This window comes from Epinephelus fuscoguttatus, linkage group LG14, assembly GCF_011397635.1.
Source record: "Epinephelus fuscoguttatus linkage group LG14, E.fuscoguttatus.final_Chr_v1".
NCBI lineage: Eukaryota > Metazoa > Chordata > Actinopteri > Perciformes > Serranidae > Epinephelus > Epinephelus fuscoguttatus.
This window is the reverse complement of record NC_064765.1, coordinates 25,668,488-25,691,592: the sequence shown is the minus strand read 5'-3', so window position 1 is coordinate 25,691,592 and position 23,105 is coordinate 25,668,488. Positions and strand designations below refer to the sequence as shown.

At 44.1% G+C, this 23,105-nt stretch overlaps 1 protein-coding gene across 4 annotated transcripts in view; it reads left to right on the top strand.

Annotated features, from left to right (window-relative positions):
- Positions 1-23,105, top strand: part of LOC125900793 (AT-rich interactive domain-containing protein 1B-like) — a 192,208-nt gene that overhangs the window by 125,969 nt on the left and 43,134 nt on the right. For all 4 annotated transcript variants that reach the window (XM_049596018.1, XM_049596019.1, XM_049596017.1 and 1 more), the window contains exons 5-7: positions 4,224-4,524; positions 18,646-18,732; positions 21,668-21,847. In XM_049596018.1, the coding sequence (XP_049451975.1) occupies positions 4,224-4,524; positions 18,646-18,732; positions 21,668-21,847 (568 nt within the window). The remainder of the gene's footprint in view (positions 1-4,223; positions 4,525-18,645; positions 18,733-21,667; positions 21,848-23,105) is intronic.

Here is a 23,105-nt window from a genome sequence, read left to right as displayed (position 1 = left end):
TTGAAAAATAACATTTTAAAAATTTAACAACAAAATGGTTTGTCCAGAAACAGAAATAGTTGCTATGAAAACTGCTGACAGCTGTTCTGTGATTATCGGGGTGTAGTACTGTTGAGAAAGATGTTGCTTTTGAATATTTTAAATGTCATTTTTTGATGCTGTTAGCACAACAAACAAATTCTGCTTACCTCCATGTAAGGCAGAAATATCAGAGACAGATTTCTCATGACTTGGACAAATAAAACTGTTTGCATAAATAGATCATTTGGGTGAACTGCCCCTTAAAACCAGTAAAAAGATAAACTCATAAGGTGATGTAACTAGTTGCTATTAGTACATTCTTCTTCATATTTTTTAGTAAAAATGTTCTGTTTTCCATGCCAAGTATGAACACAGTGATATCGCTATAAAAGGGAGCTACTACTAGTTTTATTTTCCTCTGGCAGATGTCGTTAGCGGCTGATTTTTTCAAAATAGTGATTAAAAAAATAAAGCCTACCTATCAAATGTTGTGATAAATAACTACCGTCAAGTTGTAAAATCTGTCATGCAAATTTGTCTTTTGGTTCTGTGCAGAAGCCATAAGGGAGGTTGTCTTTGAGTGATGCCGCTCACAGTGCTCAGTTGCTGTGTTTGAGTTTGTGTTTCAGGCTCTAGTTAGCTGGCTAGCCATCTGGTGCAGAGCCCTCAGCCATACTATCCCTCTGACTGGGGCAGACAGAGAGAGACAGAAAAATAGATACTCGATGTGAGAGAGGGAGAGCGTGTGTGTGTGTGTGTGTGTGTGTGTGTCAGAAAGAGAGAGAAGGGACTAGTTTCTCCAGTCGCTCTCCTTTCCTGTAGCCCACAGGAAGCTGCAGCCATTGGCTCCTCCCTGTCTAGACAGAGAACCACTTTCGCTCTCTCTCACACACTCTCTCACACACACGCTTGGTGCCTTCTACCATAGCAACTTTGATTAATTCCCAGTGTGCGGTGAGAGGAGACAACATCAGCACCATGGTCAGGGGAAAAAGGCCCACAGCCTTCCGGATGTGACAGCTCCCTGCTTCACACTGATGCCTTATACCCTGCTGGTGTGTGTGTGTGCGTGTGTGTGTGTGTGGATCTGCGAGAGTGAGAGCAGGTCAGTAGTATGAGTGAGGGACGGGATGGGGAGTGTGTTTGCGTGTGTGCGTGTGTGTGTGTAGCTTCATCTGTCCCCTCGGCCGCATCAGTGCTCAAGCATGTCTCGCTCTGACAGCCCAGCAGCCTGTGTGTCTGTCACACACACACACACACACACACACACACATAAACAGAGGCACACTAAACGAGAGAGTGCAGGCAGGCGCCAACACCAGCGAGGTGAAGGGTCACGAGCGACTGCCTCCCCAATGTTGTGTGAAATGTGTAGATGGCAGTCGCGGCCCATTATGTGCGTATACGCGACTGTATGTGTGTCTGTCTTGAGGCGGGCGGGGGGCATCTCAAAGTAACTGGTTATTATCACCTCAATATTTTTCTTATTATGACAATTACATGCTCCAGGAGCGAATTAAGCGATACAGGACGCCAAGCGGGAGTGGTTGACAGCTATTTGGAGACTCAATGCACAGAGCAATTTGCAGCCCCGAGCCAAACAAATTGGATTTGGGCCACTTTGGATTGGGGCCCCAGATTGTTGGGCGTTTGGATCCTCCGACCGCATGCCTGCCTGGCTGGTTAGCTGGCTGGCTGGCTTCGATACTTTACACATGACTATGTAGCAGACAGTTAGCCAGGTAACACAATGCTCTGTGGCCCTTGACAAGGATTAAGTGTACATGTGGAGGAAGGGTGTATGCACTGATAAATGCATCAGACTCGAGGTGCATTGTGAAACGACTTTTTTTATGGTAGTGTTTCAGCAGCCATAAGTTATAACTATGGGTTTATTGGGTATTTACAATTGACATTTTTATAGTGTACGGGTGTTAAGCTTTCCCACCCTTTCATGTTATTATAGTGCTGCTACTTTTTTTTGGTCTTGGACCACACAGCTGTGCTCAAGTGTGTGTATAATCCAAATGAGCCTAACAGCCTCTAAACGAATTACTGGTACGCATTCTCCCACCCCTAAACTGCCACTGGAAAAGCTGGCAACAGCACCCAATTAGGTGAAATGCAATTATTCCCATCCATTCACACAATTAGCCTGTAGGTTAACAACCTAGCCGTACGTCGGGCTAGCTCGTGGTGTTTTGGAAAAGCCATTGCCATGGTTACACCGGCTCTCACGGTAACGTCGCTGTGTCAAATGGCATGCACCCGGGGCTGCAGGGCGGTTGAAAATAACATTCAGCCCTATTGGTTGAGGCAGCACATTACATCACTTTGCTCAGAATACTGGGTGACTTGATTGGCTGAGACAGGGAGTGGTACCACGGGTGAGAAGGAGAGAAAGGGAAAGCGAGTGCCCCATGTACTCAGTCGAGCGAGGGTAGATAATGCCAGGCGACAGACTGGCAGGCTGGCAGAGCGGGTGGGCACTCACAGCGGCATGATGGAAAACAAAGGCTTTGTGTGTCAGCGCCGCGATCGCATTAACCAAAACAAGCAGCCACGGACCGACTGCCACACTGACTTGGTTGTCTGTTCCACAGGCTAAGCCACGCATGGATAGAGAGACATGGGAGAGGCCTGTCTCACATTTTATATGAAATAACACGGTGCTGGGGTAATGAGAAAAAAGTACAGTGTCTGCCACTGTTGACATTGAATTGACTGTGTGACAGAGCTGCATAAATTCAAAACAAATGCCGCATTTGTAGTCAAAGCCAATGCAGTCGAGACATGCAGGGTTTGGCAGACATTTCCAGCGTTCTAGTATGTTTGGACTGCCAGTATTTGTTGTTTTTAAGTTTGACTACAAGTGGTGAGGCTGCTTTCACTGTAGCTTTTACAATCTGAAACTTCCAGTAAAATATTACAACACTACACCGACATCCTCTCTTCTGCTCAGACACCTGAAGAAGTGATGGATGCATAGTCTGATCGAAGTGCAGAAGTATTGTGAATCTAAGTAAGACAAAAACTGACTTTCTTTTTTGTCTAGTCTGAGCATGAACAAAATGTGAAAGCATTCCCTGTAAATTTAGGAGCCATATAGCTGGGCTGTTTTTGATTTTGAGACCCCATATTAGCTCTAGGTCACCCACAGACAGACAGATAGACACGTATCATTCCGTAGTGGCAGTAATGGTTGCACAGGACTCAGGTGGGACGGGGTCAACAGGCCTGATGGAGCAGGTAGGATCAGCTGGCAAACACCCGCAACTCTTCCCCTTCCTCCCCAGGCGGGCACCAGCCAGGAAACCAGGGTCACTTACAGGTGACTTCCCCCATATTCAGCTACAGCTGGGGCACAGCCGCTGTGTGTGTGTGTTTATGTGTGTGTCCAAATGCGTGTGAGGTGTAGTTAGGGGGCAGCCATCACATTGCATCACATCACATCTGTTCTTCTCTTTACCTCCACAGCTCTCTCCTCCATCTTTCATTGTCTCACTAGTTCCCGTGCTCTTCACTTTTATACAGTATTCAGTATTCTGTCAGCAGTATTGGTGAGGATTCCCTGGAATCAATTCAGGAGGGGGAGTACCTACAGTACTAAGCACACACACACACACACACACACACACACACACACACACACACACACACACACACGCACACCAACACACAGTTCTCTGCTCACCACAGGGAATGGAAACTGTAATATGAACTCACCCTTGGTCTGAATGAAAGCCCATTACAATTCATTTTCAGCCAGTGTACAGTAGTATCTTCTTATGTGGGTAATGTTTTTTGTTCCTATGCCATATTAACCACTGTCTTCATGCCTGCAGTGATTCAGTGATTACAGTAGGTCATGGAAAAGTCAAACACTGTTTGTGCACATGCAGAACTTTCAACCTATTAACCCTGCAGAGCCTTACGAAAGTGTTGGAAATATGATGCGTCTTTGCATCATATGATTCACATCTTTTTTTTGTTTTGTTATCTTCTTTCGGCCAAGCAATCACATTTCAACTTTGCTGAAATAGTTGCAAGAACACTGTTTTATCATGATATTATGTTTACCAGGAGAATGTTGTCTTTGCTTGAGCTCACGTTTAAATCTGCCACCTGCTGCATGCCACTTCTGATCAAATGCTTGGGCAAGCCTCAGAAATACTTAGCGTGAGTCCTTTCTCCTGTTCCAGGATCTGTCCGGCTCGATTGATGACCTCCCCACTGGGACCGAGGCTGGTCTGGGCTCAGCCGTCAGCGTCGGCGGCTCCTCCAGCAGCAGCAGCAGTAGCCAAGGGGAGCAGGGAGGAGCCGGCAACCAGGGACAGTCCCCCTTCTCCCCTCACGCCTCCCCCCACCTCCCCAACCAGAGGAGCGGGCCCTCTCCCTCCCCTGTGGGCTCGCCTGCAGGCTCCACTCAGTCCCAGCAGTCGCGATCAGGCTCCGGACCCATCTCCCCTGCCAGCGGACCCTCAGCCAACACCACGGCACCAGGTACTGTAAGGTCGCCATTAAAGCCTCTCAAATGATGTGCACATGCATCCTCATAATCAGATTTCATCTTGACGGAAGGTGCGACTTGTAGCATAATACCTTTATTAGTTAAATCACCGCAAACAAACAAGACAATAACTGACAAGAATTGCCAGCCAAGACACTACACTACATTTCACATCATGTACCACCGTGTTAGATTCCCTGGGAAATTTGCAAAATTGCTTTACAGCTTAAAGGGAAATTGCTTTGTGCCACCAAACAAGAGGCTGCTGTTCGAAAGCAAATGAGAAAACAATCACAAACATTCCCCAGTCAGTGGTGTCAAATGAGGTGTATTGCCTTTGACGGATGATTAAAAATAAGCTGCTGTGACATCAGCGACTGGGGCGTGGCCGTAACATTCAGTTTCCAGTCCTGTGTGATTTAGTTTTGATTTATTCTTTAATAATCCTTTAAAATAACCCTTTAAAACACCAAAGTCACACAACAACACAAACAAACTAACTAATCATGGCAGCAGTAGAATCAACTCCCATGTTCTGCAAGCTAAAATTATTATATATCAGTCAGTGTAGTCTGGTGGCTTTGAAAAGAGCATAGATAATGGCGTCATTTCCCCGTTGGAAAGGGCTGTCTGACAGCAACGTAAAGCACTGAAAATATTCTAAACATAATGTACACTTAAACTGATTTTTTTATGTGGTTAAAACCATGAATAAGTTCCTCATACAACCCCACTTCAAAAAATGCAAACTATCCCTTTAAAGCAGCACCATTAGTAAACTTGTTGCTGCTGTAAGCATATCACTGTTATCACACCTACATTTCTGCTTGACCTTTCCATTTATTGTGCTATTTAAAAACTAAGCCTGATTTCATTTGTTTTTAAATATGTGCATTTAAAGAGGATTTTAAAAAGGTCATGTAGAAAACTGACCCTGGTGCAGAATAGTATACAGGTTTCCACAAATAACAACATGCCAGCATTTAAATGTAGTGTGTTTTGCATTGCAAGAGTAGATTGCAACAATGAAGCTTTCACACCTTTCTATAACCAAACAGGCAAATAAACCAGAGCAGGAAAAAACAGGGTTACAGGAGGGAAACTGTGTTTCTTTGCTGTAATCAGTGTCTTGATTTAATGCGATTATACATGATAATATTAGTCGTTGAAAATCTACACACTGAGACTTTGCTTGAGTGTTAGGTGAGCAGAGTTTGGCCTCTTTTTAGAGCAGTCCAGATGACCCGTGGCATAAAGGTGACAACATCCTGGTTTAATAGCATCTTTTTTTCCCCCTCATCTCCAACTCAGCGTATAATCCATCCAGATCAATTTTCATTCTGCCAGTTTGGACAGAGGATGAAGCTGAGTGCACACTGCAGCAGAAGACCAAATAATATCAATCCGGCATGTCTAGACTTTGATATCTCTGGTCCATTTGAAATCCTAATTCAGACCACTGAAGAATATTACAGCTTAGTGCAGAGCACTTCACGGAATATGTCTCATTCATTTTCTCCACACAGTTTTTGTCCTTGCATAGTCAGGATTTGTTAAGTCTTTGATCACAGTGTTGTAGAAACACGTCCCTACATTGCAGTGGAATTTTGATAAAGTCCATCTCCCCTGCGGATCCGCAAGTATTTCCAACATTTATGTCCAGGCAATATTTCCTCTCCACTCTGAGTGTTAATGAATTGAGACTGACTGGTAGTAGAGGACCTCCCATCTGATTTGTAGCCTTATCTAAGATATGGCAGGCCAAACAAGACACCAACAGGATTATCAGACAATGCATGGTGTGTCTGTCTGTCTCCTGAGGCCATAGCAGAGTGCATAACCATTTAGATAAACACTGAGCATTATAAACGAGTGTGGATTTGATTTGCCTCAGACAGGCGTGCGAATGTGTGTGCGCGCGTGTACGCGCTGTTCTTGCCCGGCCTCCCCATCATCCCGCCACCTCTCTGCCCGACTGCGTGGCTGACCGGCGCATCAGCATGTCTCAGACCTGTCAGTCACTCTGACGAGGCGGGGCAAAATGTCTTGAGTGAGATCCTGACGCCAGCTCCTCCTCCTCCCCTCCTCGCAGCCGCTTACCAGAGTGATTGACGCTAATGAAAAACTGGGACAGTGGTTTTCCAGGCGCCCGTGCCAAGAATCATGACGAGAATCCGGAATGAGGCGGCAAAGACGGGAAGCGAAACCGATCGCTGGGACGTGATTAATAAGAAAATATTTAAAAATATTCCCCATGCCAAATAAATGGTGATAAAGCGTGGAGCAGTGAGTAACATCTGGCATGTTTTAGCGGCTGTACTACAATCAGTTTGAATTAGATCAAGGAGCAGCCAGCCTAAGAGAGACACAGGAGAACTAATGTGGTTAGCACACATCTGATTACTAACGCTCCACTTTCTAACACTTCATCACAAGTTAGGACACTTTGGTTAATGTTGTCATTTTAGTTTGGTGCGAGTCAGTGAGGAGAGGAGGGGGCAAGAGAGTGAGCAAGCAACACTGTGTATTTATCTGTGTTTGTTGTTCTGAGGTTTGTATCTTCAGTGCTCCCACTTCTCTTACTTCTGCCACCACAAAAAAAACACATTCTTCATTATTCAAACCAGCTGTGTGTACAACAGTGTCCTCTAAACAAACAAAAAAAAGACAAACCTTAATAAGCTAATTAATTAGTGTGAAAAAATTTGGCTGTTTTTATCTGCAGTAGTTTGAGCTCCAGTCAAGAAAAAGTCAAAACACAACATATCTTGCACTGCATTCTGGTCCATTAGGGCGACTGTCAGAGGAGAAATTGGAATTGCAGGTTCTTTTATAATGCATTCAGCCCCTTTACTGATGTCAAAATCTGTTGTTTATGATAATGTTTGAGGTTGTTTTTTAGGTGTTTTTTTTCCTACTATTAAACTACTTTATAGCTTTGCGGCAATGTCACAATATCATGGTCATATTGTGAGTTTTTGTGGTAATTATACACATGAATCCAAAGAAAATACAAAGAAAATTTGTAGTTACCATATTCTTAAAGTGTGTGAAACCCCGTTCTCACTGGATCAAAACCCAACTAACGCCCACTAACATCTGGCTTTTGAATTTAATGGGAAAGGTTACCATCGGCATTCACTCACGAGTCAAATAACTCTGGAGTGGTCACAGGTTTTTATCAGCTCCATTTCATATTGGCTTCAATTGGCAGTAATGAAAAAACTGATTGTAGCTCCTTTGCTTGCACAATGCAATGACGTGCCACCACAAATTACCCTCTGTCTCCATCCAAGCAGTGCTCTAACATCATTCAAAATTTAGTCTGCACTGAGTTTGAGAGAGAGGAGCTTAATAGTTAATGATATAAAGAAAGGAGTAACCACTGTAACATTTTTACTGGCCTCCTTGCTGCTTTACTGTTTACTAATCTGTTTTCTGGCCTGTCCTTGATGTCAAACGTGAACAGAGATAAAAACAGAAAGTCAAATTGAGTCTATGTATGGGAGAGCAGTCTATCACCTATTTTTAAAGGGTTTTCCCGCATTTAAAAAACCTGTATACATGAACTTATTTTTGTGGATAAGGATATTAGTGTGGATTTTTCCTTTAAATACAAACAAAAATCACTATTTGTGGTGCAAAAGTGTTTGTTCCAGTGTGCGTATATATCCACCTGCATCTACAGTGTTTAATTATGCATGCAGCAGATTAGCGGTAAAGGGATATTAAAAAATATCTGTAAGTAAAGGCATCTCATCCCAAGCTTTGTAGAACCAGTAATTTTGCCCAGGCCTGTGTTTGTGTATTATTCCGTCACCGGTCAGCCTCACTCGGTGGAGTGATGCAACATGTCACACGGCTGAGCACTCACGGGACACACGTTACCCTTGACAGCGGTCAGAGGAGAGCAATTTCATCATGTCATCCTTTCACCTGGCTGTCAAAAGCACACACGCACACACCAAAAAATAACACAGGAGGCATACATAACAGCACATGAGCACACATACCTATGAACAGTTTATTTCATGGTTTCATGTGACATATATATGGTCGGGTCGCACATATAAATCACTTATATATGCTCGCTTGCTTGGATGAGTGACAGTGTTGTGTGTGTGTGTGTGTGTGTGTGTGTGTGTGTGTGTGTGCTAGAAAGAGCCAGACAGAGTGAGAGAGAGGGGGAGACTGACAGATTGCCAGCCTATCATACACCCATACACTTGCACAAATCTATCTTGTCGGAGCTCCACGGCACGCCTGTGATTCCCTCGTCTCCTCACTTCTCCTCTTCTTTCTCCCCCCTCTCTCTCTCTCCCTCTCTCTTTCTCTCTCTTTCTCTGTCTCTCCATGAAGCAAATCCAATACACTGTAACATTATCCGGGCCTCGCCTTGCTATTTGGATTCTCTCCCGGAGCCAAAAAGGCACACACAGGGCCAAATTGATTTTCCTGTTGCGCTAGATTTGTGACAGTCGAGCAGAAATCACATTGCTCAACCGCCAACCTACCCCTCCTCTTCCTCCACCTCATATGCACACATACACACACACACAACAGTCTCACACACACACACACACCTCCTTCCTCCCAGTGTCTCTGAAGCAATTCAGAGCGTCCTCCGAATATTCTTCTCCTTCCATGAGACATCGGGGACGAGGCAAGCAGACATTCGTCTTTCATCCAGATGGATGTGGGGCTGAACAGGACCGCCGTCGTCGGGGCTTCCATCACTGCCTGCAAAGCGAAGTCATGCAGTCAGAGTGCAGAACACAAGTTCAGCATTCAGTCCCTAAGTTAGCGTCAGCCGCTACAGCCACAGAATCCATCAAATATGCTGATTGGTGTGTCTGGCTTTCCAAAACTCTGCATTTCTTGGATATTTCTAGACATATGTAACATAGTGAGTGCATACATGTGCTGGTTCGACAAGTTGTTGCCAGGTCACCTGTCAGTATGGCGTCACTTCCTGTCAACCTTTGTATGGCTGTCACTTCTCCCCCAAACAAATAGAAACTGTATTGATTACCAGACTGAACCTGGTGCATACTAAATCAAACTTCGCACAAACAGAGCACACGGAAACGCTGTTGTCATATGCTTGGATCACTGTTGCGCATAGGATGGAGATGCACATGTCTGCTGCTGTGCGAGGTGAAATCCCACAACAAATTTCAGTGTCAACAAAGTATACTGCAAGAAAATATGCTGCTCTTCTCGGATCTTAAAGTAGTGGAAGCAGACTGTTGCTCCATAATCACCTATAGATGTTCAGCTGGGTTAAGGTCTTGTAATTACGAAGGCCATCGCCATTTATTGACCCTGCGTGCCCTTTACAGAAGCACTTGTTTCTCCACTCAATTATTCATGCTCATCTTTTTATTTGTCAGTATCAGTACTCGATACCTTAAAGGTATAGACTAAGGTATGATCCAGTCAAACAATACCTGCATTTGATCATTTTTGTGCAGGGGCTTTGACCCCGCACCATCGCGACTCTCTGTTGGATCAGCAAATTTCTGTCCAGAGCAGCTTTCCTCCAGACAAATGGTCAGTTGAGTGTCTGCCCACTTAGCCCAAGCTAACACAGCAGCAGCAGCCAACATCCAACACTGAGCTGCTCAACAGTCCCAACAAACTCACATCAAAACACCTTGACTCTGTCATTAAACCCATTGATAATCATTAGATAACATTAGCCATGTGGTGCTAACAGTTAGCCCTATCACTGTTTGCATGCGGGTGGGCAGACTCTTACAACACACAGCGGCTGCTACAACCCATACAGTCTATGGTGTGGTGACATCGAGCATGGTGTATTAAACACAAAGATGCCACCAAGTACACTATCAGTAACAGTATCACTTTAAGGTTCTGGTACTGGTATCATTATTTTTGAAACAATACCCAACCCTAATCCAAACTCATTTCCCCAGTCAAGCTTTGTTTTGTTCAAACTGATCAAAATATGTTGCAACCTCGTGTCCCTGTCCCCCGAAAGGCCGAAACAGAGACAAAGTCAACTAGATTAGGACTGTCTGCATTTATGCTCATTTTCAGATCTGGTCTATGTTTGGTGGTATTTTCATCTGTGCGTGTGCCTGTGTTTAAACGTGTCTGCGTGCCTCTGTTGCTTTGAGGGCCAAACTGCACCACGTTTCCACATTGTTCAGCTACTAATTGACACAGAGCACATCCACACTCCTCCATGGTCCAGCTCGCCTCTGTCTGCTGCAGAAAATCACAAATTCTCATCTCTCCCTCTTCTATTTTTCCTCTCTTCTCCCTCTGTCTCCACCAAGGTCCAGTTAACAGTGCCTGCCAAGCCTCCCTCCTTCCCCTCTCCCCCCTCTTCTCCTCTCCACCTCTCTCTCCTCACCCCTCCAAGTTTTTATTTTCTTCTAAAGAGGTGATTGGAGCTCGCGGGCGAGTGCTCAGGAGAGTTTAATCTGTGTATCTGCGCTCGCTTCAAGTGCTTCCAGGGCCTAGAAAAGGACAGAGAGGTCAGGGCGAGTGGAGGAGGAAGAGGGGAAGAAGGGATAGATAGAGGGTGGGAGACAGAGAGGGTGAGAAGGCCAGGCCTGTCCAGTTTCTTAGCTTAAGGGTCCTTCCCAATGAATCTCTTCAGTGAATCTCCTCCAACTGGTTTACATCGGCTCTTGTCCTTTACATCGTCCCCCAGCCTAGCCTGTGGTTTGCATTTAGTTTCTCATTTCAGAGAGTATATTTCTATCTCTAATTATGGTAATGAGAACCACAGATAGAAAAATAACAAGTTTCCGATGGTGCTGTTTTTTTCCCCACGCTGAGATCAAAGGTCAAACACAGATGCCTGGAAGGAGCCGGAGTGACCTCAGATCAGGATTGCACGCATGAAAGTGGCCATTTTAAAAAACAATGTCAGTAAACGACTTCACCCAATGAGAAAAGAAAACAAATTTACAGGCTGCAAAATATCAGACCAGAAAGGACGCCACAGGGATGTTCAACCATAACTTATATTTTTCCTCTGTTAGCGGTGGAAGTTATTACAAGAAAGCAGTGGAAGAGGGTATGGGGGTTGAGTTTTTATGCAAGTGTGTTTTGCAGTGTGGAGTGTGTGGAGCCGGGCGAGTTTTCTAGTCACACCACTCCCTAAGAGGCTGCGTGGTGGGAACACTGCCTCTGGCTGTCCCTGTCCCTCTCTTTTTCTCTCATTATTTTTATCGTGCTCGCTTTCTCTTATGTTTCCTCTTGTGTCTCACGTTCCCTCGTCCCCACCCTTTCCTCCCCATCTCTGTTTGTCTCCGCTGCTTTCTTTGCTCAGAGCGTTGCTGTGGTACAGGCCTCCCACCGAGGAACAAGGCTGAATTTTCCATCCCTCTCATTTCTCCACATCTCTCCTCCAGCTCTCTTTCTCCACTTCTGTCCTCCCCCCCCCCCCCCACCTCACCCCACCCCCCCCACCCCACTCCCACATGTCTCTGTCTCTCCTCCTCCTCCTGATGGCTGCTCGTGTTCGGCGTGAAACAGCAAAATGCCCTCCCCGCAGACATTATATTCACAAAGCACACCGTCCGCCAAAACAAGAAGAAGAAAAAAAAAAAAAAAGAATATGGTGCCGGCTTGCTGCGTTAGCCATTTAGAGAAATCCCATTCTAACTCTGTCTGACTGGAAAACCCTAACCGGAGCACAGTGTGCAATTATTTTCCCTCCCCAACACCTATTTTCTTGCTTTCTCTCACTCCATCGCTCTCTCTCCCCCGCATCCCGCTCGCTGTTTTTTAGCTTAAGCTTGCAGTTTTGCTTTACTTACAGTTGCTACTCAGCATTGGAAGTAATGAGGATCTTGGGAGAGCGCTTGTTTTGCGAGCCACCGCAGGCCTGCGCTCGTCCCCTACAGGGAGAGTTAACTGGCATTAGCCCCCGGCTTGGAGAGGCATTGACTCGCACCCATTGAGATCTAAACCACCATTATTGGAGCCCGCTGTTTATCTGCCTCTTTCCCCTAAAGACACGGCAAGTAGGGGATATTACCTTGGTGTGTGTGTGAGTGTGTGTGTGTGTGTGTGTGGGGTGGTGCAGGTGTGTGTGCACTTACAGCCTAAGGGTTGTATTAAGAGATGGTGCTGAAGCAGCCCTTTCTCTGTACTCTACACCGGTCTATTAGTGCTCACCACCGTTACCTCACTTTAGCAAAAATGGCCCCCGCTGCTCCAGGGGGTCTGTATTTGTGAGAAACAGTTAAAGACTGTGTGAGTGTGTGTGTCTGTGTGTGTGTGTGTGCAGTGAAGCAGAGGCATCACAGCATCTCGGTGTACATACATTTGTACACTCTTGCGAGCATGTACACACGTCTGCTAATGCACACCTGCACCTTCCTTTCATCAGCAATTAATAAAAGCCTTTTCACCGAATCTCTGGTTGACTTTTCTTGATTGGCATCACTCATACACACATACGCAGTCGCTCCTACGCTGAATATTACCGGGGCCCTGAAACAAAACAGAAATATGGCCACAAGTGCTCTCCCTCGGCTTTGAACTTCCCCGGCATTTGCGTTTGAAACCCTGATGAAAAAAAAAGCTTCAAAGACCACACTCCCTCTCTTCAAAGGAGACTCAGGGTTGCCTCGACAGTCCTCGCGGAAGAGAAATTTAAAATGTGTATTGGGTTTTTAGCGAGGAGCATTATCTCCAAAAAACGCAATGAACTCCCATTACTTTTGGCCCTGCTGCCTTGTATCATGAGCAAAGAGTAGAAAATGGATCTGCTCGCTAAGTGCCGTTTTTACAAAGAGGAAATTACAGTTGTTTGACTTTTCAGTATGATTCCAAAAGAGCACTTTTCGTTCTTGATATCTTCCTGTTTGCTCTTCGTCCTCGTGCAGCAGGTCCCCGTCTTTCTAAAACTCCATCAGCGTGATGATCTTTAAAGCCTAGTGGTGTCTGACAGGTCAGCCTTAAGGACAAACATTTGCACGGACGCACTCTCATGAATGAGTCATGTTTGAAGGGCTGCCATCAAAAATCACAGATCACAAATCTACTGAAATCTAGTAGGTCTAAGTAAGGTAGTAAAGTAGTAAGTTAATTATTATTAATTCCAAATTAAAGCACCTTGCTTCTTAACCACTGTTCTCATTGAAACTGAATGTGTATTGATGTGCGTTGCCATTTGTGTGTATTTCTGTATGTTTATATGAGTGTGCTCAGCTGGGCACTTGCGGAGGTGTAAATTGGCAGTGTTAATGACAGTGGATAAAGACGCAGGCTGAGGGACAGCAAGATATTGCAATGCCACTGATTGCCACATGTGCTAATTGTGTTATAGAGCACCTATGGGAACACTAGCACTATAAGGAACACACAGTAAGAGATCTAAACATTGAGACAAAGCACATGCACATGAAGTAATACATAGTTAAGGACTGGGAAGTGCAAAAACTTGCAAGAAGAAACAAGAATGATCACAAATATTTAAACACAGCCCCTTTTACACTTAAAGGTGCAGTGTGTAAAATTTAAGGGGATATAGAAGCATCTAGCAGTGAGGACTGCAACCAGCTGCAACTTCTCCCAGTTAGGATTTCTTCAGTTTTCTTAGTTTTTACCAGGAGCTGAATTGTCCACAGAGGTCTCTTCCTCTCCAAAACAAACTGCCCAGGTGATTGAAACTGGTAAAAACACTGAATAAAGCAGTTTCACATTTGAAAAATTCGTGTTTTCCTGGGGTCGCTGATTGCGGAGGGGCTGCTAACTATCATGGCAAACCCAAAAAAACGTGAATGGCCCTATCTAGAGCCAGTGTTTGGTTTGTCCAATCAGGGCTACTGTAAAAACATGGCAATGCAACATGGCAATCTCCATAGACAAGGACTCACTCCCTATGTAGATATAAACAGCTCATTCTAAGGCAATGAAAGTACAATGATTCTTATTTTCAGATGATTATACACTAAAAAAAAAAAACATACTTATTTTATTATATATTTAATTTCTGCCAATATAGCCCCCTAAATCTGACACACTGGACCTTTAAAAGTCACTTAAACTTGCTTGAAACATCCAAACACTGCAACAGATCCATATCCATGGAACCATGGCATCACTGAAAAGAGCCTCAGAAATGTAGAACACAAAGTACACATTTACATATAGTTCACAGTAACAGCCAGACAAGCAAACGAATAGATCAAGACAAATATTAAATCACACTCATGCACACCAGTCAGAAGAAGATGACCTGGACAGCGGAAGCATTTCCTTCCCATTTATTTGTTTTACATTTTCATTCATAGCTAGAAAAGCTGGCCTTTTTTCTTTGGACAGGGAAAGATATACAGTCGGCTCCTGCTGACATTTAGCTCTCCTCTCTCTCTCGCTCCCTCTCAGCAGCACGTGGAGAAGAACTGCATGTCAAAGATTCAGCGTATGAATTATTAATGGTACGGATTAAACGTGCCAGGACTCACTGTGGAGCCTGTTTGTTTTATTTGGACGTAATTATTTAATGGCACCTTGTTAAAAATGATAGTGAGGAGAGGATAGGAGAGCACAGAGGAAGGCAAGGGAGGAAAAGGAAGAGGAGAAAATGTGGGGAGAAGCTTTGTTTGGACAGTAATTGGTAGTGAAATAATTACGAAGTGCTCCGAGCTTCACTCGTTCATTGCAGAGACAGAGGGAAGGAGGGGTGAGGCCTTGTCAGACTCAATGATACTTCCACTCCTCTCTCATCTGTTTTTCAATTTCCTCTTTCTCAACAAGGATCTCTGTTTCTTGTCGTTGTTTCACCCTCATTGTTCTTCTCTCTGTCACTCACACACACACACACACACACACACACACACACACACACACGCTCGCACTATATGTCTTTGCATTAATCTCATCTCTGGTGACAATTTATATGGGTATGTGGAGAGAGTAGTGGAGCATGGAGGGCACCATCCCCTATTTGTACCTCTATAGTGGCACACATATAAACACACACATGTACAGTACAAGCTGCTGCCACCACCACTCTGCCATCCAAACAAACAGAGTCTGACAGCATAGCCGGTGCCTGGCATGCATCCCTGCACACACAAACACACACACGGGCTAGCCTTTATCGGAGGGTCGACTTCTGTAGTTTAAGGGTTCAGTAAACTCTTGCTAGCATACTTCATCCCCACTGCCCATCCAACCATCTAAACTCGTGCCGCTGCTAAATCTGTCCCTCTGGCAACAAGTGGCCATGACCCTCTACAACAAGCTTTAGGCTCCTCCAGTCACATAAACACATGCTAAATATACAGCACAATGAAGTATTAATAAACACAGCTGCACACACACACACATACCGGTCGTGGAAAGTACATTTATTACATTTACACAGGTGTAATTTGAGGTACTAGTACTTGAGTATTTTCATTTATTGCAAACTACTTTGTACTTTTACTGTGCGACATTTCAGAGGGAAATGTATGTAGTATATATAGTCATATAGTTATTTGCAGGTTTAAACTACATTAAAAAATCATGTGGCTCATAAAACATGATCCATTGCATAGATTAAACCCCAACACTATATATAGTAATTCAGATTTGCTCCCCGTTGACCATCTACAGCATTAAAATGATGCTTACATATTAATACTTCATTAATAATAACCTAATTATAATACACATATATCATAATGAGCATTCTAAAATGGTCCATAGTGCACAATGAGTACTTTAACTGGTAGCAGTTTACTGTTACTGCTTGCGTAGTCTTACTTTTTCACTTGTAATAGAGTATTTATATATGTTGGTGTTGCTGAATTTACTTGAAGGACTTCTTTGCCCCCTAAATTATGATTAATAGATCAATTACCCATCTCTGTTTCATTGAATTTATGAAGAAAGCTTTGTTTTTCTTGGTTGCCTCTGGTCCGAAAACACATATTCACATAGTCAGCAGAATGAGTAATTGATATATAAATGGTCATTGGGTGGGTGAAATAATCCTTTAAGTAATAGAGTTCCTCTGGTGCATGTATGTGCACACAGAAGCACGTAGGTGGTGTTTCTAGTGTTATCTCAGGGTTTCTTCGAGGTTTGCACTCTGACGTTTCCCCTTCCCTCCACCACATGGTGACAGACTAATCGAATATTCCCTCTTTGAAGCTGCGCCGCTGGATCTATTCAAGTGTGAGGCAGGGGGTTGGTGTGTGTGTGTGTGTGTGTGTGTGTGTGTGTGTGTGTGTGTGTGTGTGTGTGTGTGTGTGTGTGTGCGCTAATATTTTAGCATATATCCTATGTGCCTTTGTGCTCTTACACATGTTTCCCAGTGTGTTTGAGTGTGTTTGTTTACACTTGTTTGTCCAATTACTTTTACATCTGTATGTGTGTACATGTGTGTGTGTGAGTGTGTGTGTGCGCGCGTGTGTAGGCGGCCGGGTGTATGGAAATGTTGTTTATGCAGTTTTATGCAAAGCAATTATGTTGACTTAATTGGGTTTGTTTATGTGGAGAGTGTGCCACCTCCAGTCATGTATTACTGCTACCGTGGACAGACACATCACACGCACACACACACACACACTTATGCAGCACACTTTCCACTGCGTGATTGAATAATGTGAAGTGTTTCCTTTATAATAAGGGACTTATATTCACAGAGGGTTTTAAGGACACCGTAGCAGCAACATTTTGTTAATACATCACTCCAACAGTACTTCACAATGTCACATCTTGAGTAAACTATTACTTTTGCACATAGTTCTGTTTCTACAGAAGTCAAATCATACATCTTCATTCATTCATCTTCTAACCGCTTCATCCTCTTGAGGGTTGCGGGGGGGCTGGAGCCTATCCCTGCTGACATCGGGCGAGAGGCAGGGTACACCCTGGACAGGTCGCCAGACTATCGCAGGGCTGACACATAGAGACAAACAACCATTCACGCTCACATTCACACCTACGGACAATTTAGAGTTACCAATTAACCTAGTCCCCAACCTGCATGTCTTTGGACTGTGGGAGGAAGCCGGAGTGCCCGGAGAGAACCCACGCTGACACGGGGAGAACATGCAAACTTCGCACAGAAGGGCTCCCATGCCTGGGATCGAACCAGCAACCCTCTTGCTGTGAGGCGAGAGTTCTAACCACCACACCACCGTGCCGCCCCAAATCATACATGTTAATTGTAAAAATGTGCGATGACAGTCATCACTGGACACCTACAGTTGAACAACGTAAACATTTTGCATATTATATTTACGTCCCTTCAGCAAAGTGTAACCAGCACAGTCTGGAAAAACCAACCACTTTCCCTGTCGTCTTTCCCTCTCCTCATTGTCTCAGGTCTGAATCCAAAGATAAAAGGTTAATTTGCCATCTCTCTCCTTCCTCTGGGGCAAATCAATCCACCATAGTCTCTGTCTGCCATTGTCCTAATCAGACCCTCAACTCACTATTGGATTTCAATGGAACAGGCGCAGCCCAAAGACCTGCACAACCGCTGAATCAATGATCCTCAAATGGCTCTGGTTTTCTATAGGGGATCGCTCTGGTTTTAATGCTTACACAAGGAAGTGGCACAGGGTCCAATGACTTGATATGTCCTCTGGAAGTGCATTTGTCATTTAGCTAATAGTGAAACACAAACAACTTCATGTATAGTGATTGTGCTGAGCTCTCTGTGTGTCTGTAAATTTGGCATCAGACCCACTAACCTTATCACTTAAAGCTCAAGGAACACATCCAGGGCAGCCTTAGTCACAATAAAACCTTCAGCCTAATACTGGTGTCTTATTGTTTTTCTTTCAGCAGTCAAGTGACAGGAAACTTTTTGAATCAGCTAACTTCTGTGCCACTAAGAGAAATGCAGAAAGAAAGACAAAAGTGGTCCTTCACTGCTTTATTGTTACAAAAGTTCCCCGCATTTTCCTTCAATTTCTGAGCAAAGCAGACGGGGAGCAAATATAAATCAATTTTCGATTGACCTTGTTTTCATGCAAAGAAGAGAATTCAATTCATGCAAAACATTTTCTTATAATGTGACAGCTTTTGTTACAACCTGTTGAACCCTTGTTCCTTTGAATGTGTCATGTCAGTGCAGTATCAAGTGAATCTTCATGTCCTGACTTCATGTTATTGTGCAGGTTCCACAATGGCCCCACAGAGCTCTGGGAATGGACCAGAAGGAGCCCACCCACCGATCACCCGCTCACCTATGGCCCAGGAGAAAGGTATGGGTTTATGTGTGTTATCCACTGGCCAGCATTTGGTGTTTAGTGAAAGTTGTAAGTCTACAAGGAGTATACAGAGGTCAGTGTTTGAAGAGTGGGATGCTGTGTGTGTACGTGCATGTGTGTTTATAACGAGTTTTATTGGAGTGAAACTTAGGGGCTAGCACACGTTGTTAGAAGACCCAGTGCTTACACTGTAGTCTCTGCATGTGTGCAACATAAATAGCTTCTATAAGAAACCGTAAAGTTAAACTTATCCAAAATGGCAACAGTTTTTTTGTTTGTTTTTTTTGCATTCCAGACCAACAAGGGGGGCATGAAGAAGAGTAGAGATCATAAGAACGAAAAACAGAAATGGTATGGCAGCGAAGCTCAATGGTTGTAATGAAAGGTTTTTCCGAGGGAATAGAAGGACTTGGAGCAAACGATGTTAGCACAAAGATGTAAACAAAGAATATAGCTAGTTTTGCTCAATGCTGGACTTTGTTCTTCTTCCCTCTGTTGCTCCAAAATGAGTTCCTTCAGCGAGCGTACCCCCCGCTTTACGGCTTTCATATTTCTCTGCATTTTTGACAGTTCTAGCATGTGTTGAAAACTAACTTTTTAAACAAATGCTGGATCAAATGAGGCAGCTGAGGCTTAGCAGGTGCTCTCACACAAACACACACACAAGGTTTTAGCAGGATGCTTCATTATTTTCCAACATAGGTCGTGGGAAATCCACGGTTTGGTAAACATGTGACAGTAAACATTCAGTCAATATATCCTCAGTTCAAGTCAGAGTGTGTGTTATTTTGATAGGGCCACTTCAGTTTTGTCCACAACTTGTTGCCAAGGGCTTGTAACATGAATGTTAACCCGCAAGCCACATGCGCCTGCCAAAAAGGGGAAATTATTTCCAGCAATTATGGCCACTTCTCGAGTATTACTAAAAACAGCAGAATTGCTCATTACAAAAAAAAAAAAAAATCAGCTTCCACACACCACTGCAAAAAACCTGAAAGACTGGGACGTAACCTTAATGGAATGGCTGTGATGCTCTCGCTCTATCACCCACCGAAGAGCAGTTAACATCAGAAAGAGACAGAGGGAGTGGACGGATGAAGACAGAAAGAGAGAGACTGAGGCTCTGTAAAAGGTTATTTCCCAACATGATGAAATCAAGCCGGAGATTTAATGCTGCTCTCTAATGCCTGTAAACCTCCAGCCCTCCCCAGCCCAGTCCGGAAAAACACAGCGCCGGTTAACAGGGCTGGTTGTTGTTTTCGCTGTTTTTGCTAGCTAGGATTAACCCCCCCGCGCCGCCGCCTCCCTAACGCACGCACCCCACTTTGCTCAAGTGCCTGCCTCCCTAAGAGCCTCTCTCCACTCTTCATTTCCATAAATCCGCTGAATGTCCCTTTTTTCCCCCCACTGTCTCTCACGTGCTTCGCTGGCTGCCTGTTGTTGTTGTCCGGCTGAGAGCTTCATTCGCTTTGCCAGAAAGAGAGAAAGGTTTATGTGTGCGTGTGTGTGTGTGTGTGTTTACGTGTGTGTGGAGAGGGACCGAAGCATAGAGAGAGAGAAATCCTTGAATGTGTTATTTGCTTTTAGCACTGTCTGCACAATGTTCCTCTCCCCATCCATTTTCCAGGCAATTTAAAGTGCGATATTACACACTGTAATTTTTTTCTCCTCCTCTCCAGAATCCCCTTACCCTAATGGAAGCAAAACATTACAATAATGTCCTCGCTCCTTAAACCCAGCACTCGCAGCCTAAGCACTTTCAGGCCCCAATCGCTCTTTCCCTCCGTTGCTCTGTCTTTCCCCTCCCACACACACTTCCTCTCTCACTGCCTCTTTCTCGCTCTCTGTCTTGGCCTCCGTCTCTTTCCTGCGCACACAAACACACACAAACGTAGAGCGTTTATTGCTCTCTTTCTCCGTTATCTCCCCCCACACACTCGGAAATACAAATATGTACACACATGTATGTGCACGCAAGCATATAGTGAATACACACTTAGCATTTTTAAACTTTTATCTCCCTCCTCTCCCCTCACATTTTCCTCTTGCTCTCTTAGCAGAAACAAGGAATTATACAAGTGTCAGCTTGCACTTTCCAACTCCGTCGTTTCCCCAAACCCCAAACTCACTAAAGAGTCGGTCTGTGCACGCTCATTCAACAAAGCGGATAGCTATCAAAGTTTACAGTCGAGCAGACCCAATCCATTTACACCTAATCTGCAATACTGAATCCCCCCCTCTAACACACACTCACACACACACACGCCCACACTATCTCTCTTTTTCCCTCAATGGCTGTCCAGCGACCTTTTCTCATTCGTGGTGGATTGGGAGACCTTTCTGTGGGTTTTTAAAAACGAACGGAGCTCGCTGAAAGAGCGAAGCCCAGGCGAGGATCGCTCCAAATGTCAATTTGAATGGTGGAGGCGAGTTTGGGCCTGAGAGGCTTTGACACATCTATTGACAGAACGGCTTAGAATAACATAGTAGCCATGGTCAAATCGCTGGCTTATTCTGTGGAGAGTGGAGCACACGTTTTTTTTTTTTTTTTTTTACTCACACATCCTGCACACGGACACACACGGACTCAGCTTTTGCAGGTATATGCATCTTTAAGATCAGTTATACACTTGACCTGTGCTCTTTCCACTGAAGCAGTTCACAAAACATCTTCTGTGTTTGTTTATTTGGGCTCAGGGTTTCTTTTACATGTCAGCCTGTCCTTTTTGTGCATGTTATGTTTAATGCGCGCTCCGTGCTGTGTTACTCACTGATGTGATCTACGAGTAACAAAACACCAAACCCTCGCTCAGTTACTCAGTCAACGTTTGATTTCACTGAGCAGGTGCTTTCGAAGAATCCTTCCTGTTTTAGGTATTATATAGGCAAAGTGTTGACATTGCTTTTTATGTCTATGCATGTGTTTCAGGGTTCATGTCCAACATGCAGAGGAACCAGGCTAGCTCACAGTTCGCTTCTCCTCAATCCGGACCTCCTATGTCCCCCCACCCCTCACCTGGCGGCCCATTGTATTCTGGGATGGGTCCTTACTCCCAGAGCAGCCCATCAGGCCCTTATGGACCTCAAGGATCACAGTATGGACACCAAGGTTGGAGCCTCTTTGCCTAAATGGGCATTATAATGAACATTAACACGCATTAAAACTTGTTTTCATTGCTGCAATTACACTTAAAGAAACAGAAGTTTCTTGAAGATTGGCCCATTGCTTATCCACAAACTGAAACTTGTGTTAAAGGATGGCACATAACATAAAGTGGCACAGCAAAACTCCCCAAGGCTAGTTGACATAATAGCAAGCCAGAAACATGCTAGAACTTCAGTAGTCAACCACCCAAGCTTCTTTCTGTTTTCTCTATGAGCCACTTGCAGCTCTGTAAGCTTACAACCTTGCTAACTGCTCACTTAGCAATTTTGCTGGTTGCTCACAAGATAATAAGTTTGCAGTAAATTTAAAAAACATATGCATACCATCAACCTGTCTCATAACTGGCCCATTTCGGAAGATACTTTCCTCCATTTTGGACGTCATGGCTGTCCGTTCCCTGTAAAGGCCAGCACTGTCAAGACGCCTAAGTATTGGTCAGTGGTGCAAATTTTTTAAAGATCACCAAAGTTGAACTCTATGCCTTTCATCCACATGCAAACTGTGATTTAGGTCACTGAAAACAGACCTTTTCTAAAACTGTCCAAGGTGAAGATATTCAGAGTTATTATTTTTAGTGTTGATGTGTCAACAGGGAAACATGGTGCTTGTGACGTCAATGTGTGCAGCGTCATCTTCTTTGTGAAGTGCTACAAATGAAGTGACATTTTGCAACACAGGACATGACCAAATAGTGCTGGCTCTAAACTTGCTAACAGGGCCTTAAGGTTAGGGTTTGTATTGCTCTTGCGTTTCTGTATTTTCAATTGGATAGAAATGTTTTTATAAAAATGCTTGTGTGGATGGGATGTTTTTTGAGAACAAAGGAGGAAGAACCCTGTTTTCAAAAATACCCGTTTATGTGTGGACAAGGCCGAAGAACTCATGCAAACTAACTTCACGCCATCAGCAATTTCACTGATCTCGGCGATTCTATTAAAATGACCCGATTTCGCTTTTTGTTTTAAATGCAGGTGTGACCAGGCCTTAACACTTAATCATACAGTATTTTCAATAATAACAGTCTGTGAGATGTTTTATTAGTAACCCATTTATTTTTTTTAACCTGTTCAGGTGGGAAAATGAGACATTTATCCTCAGCTTTGCAGAGTTTCTCAATCACACATCCCTTGTATGTTATAAATGGGATGTAGACAGCCCTAGTTTTAATATCAAAATTACTCTTTTCTCACCTTCTACACAA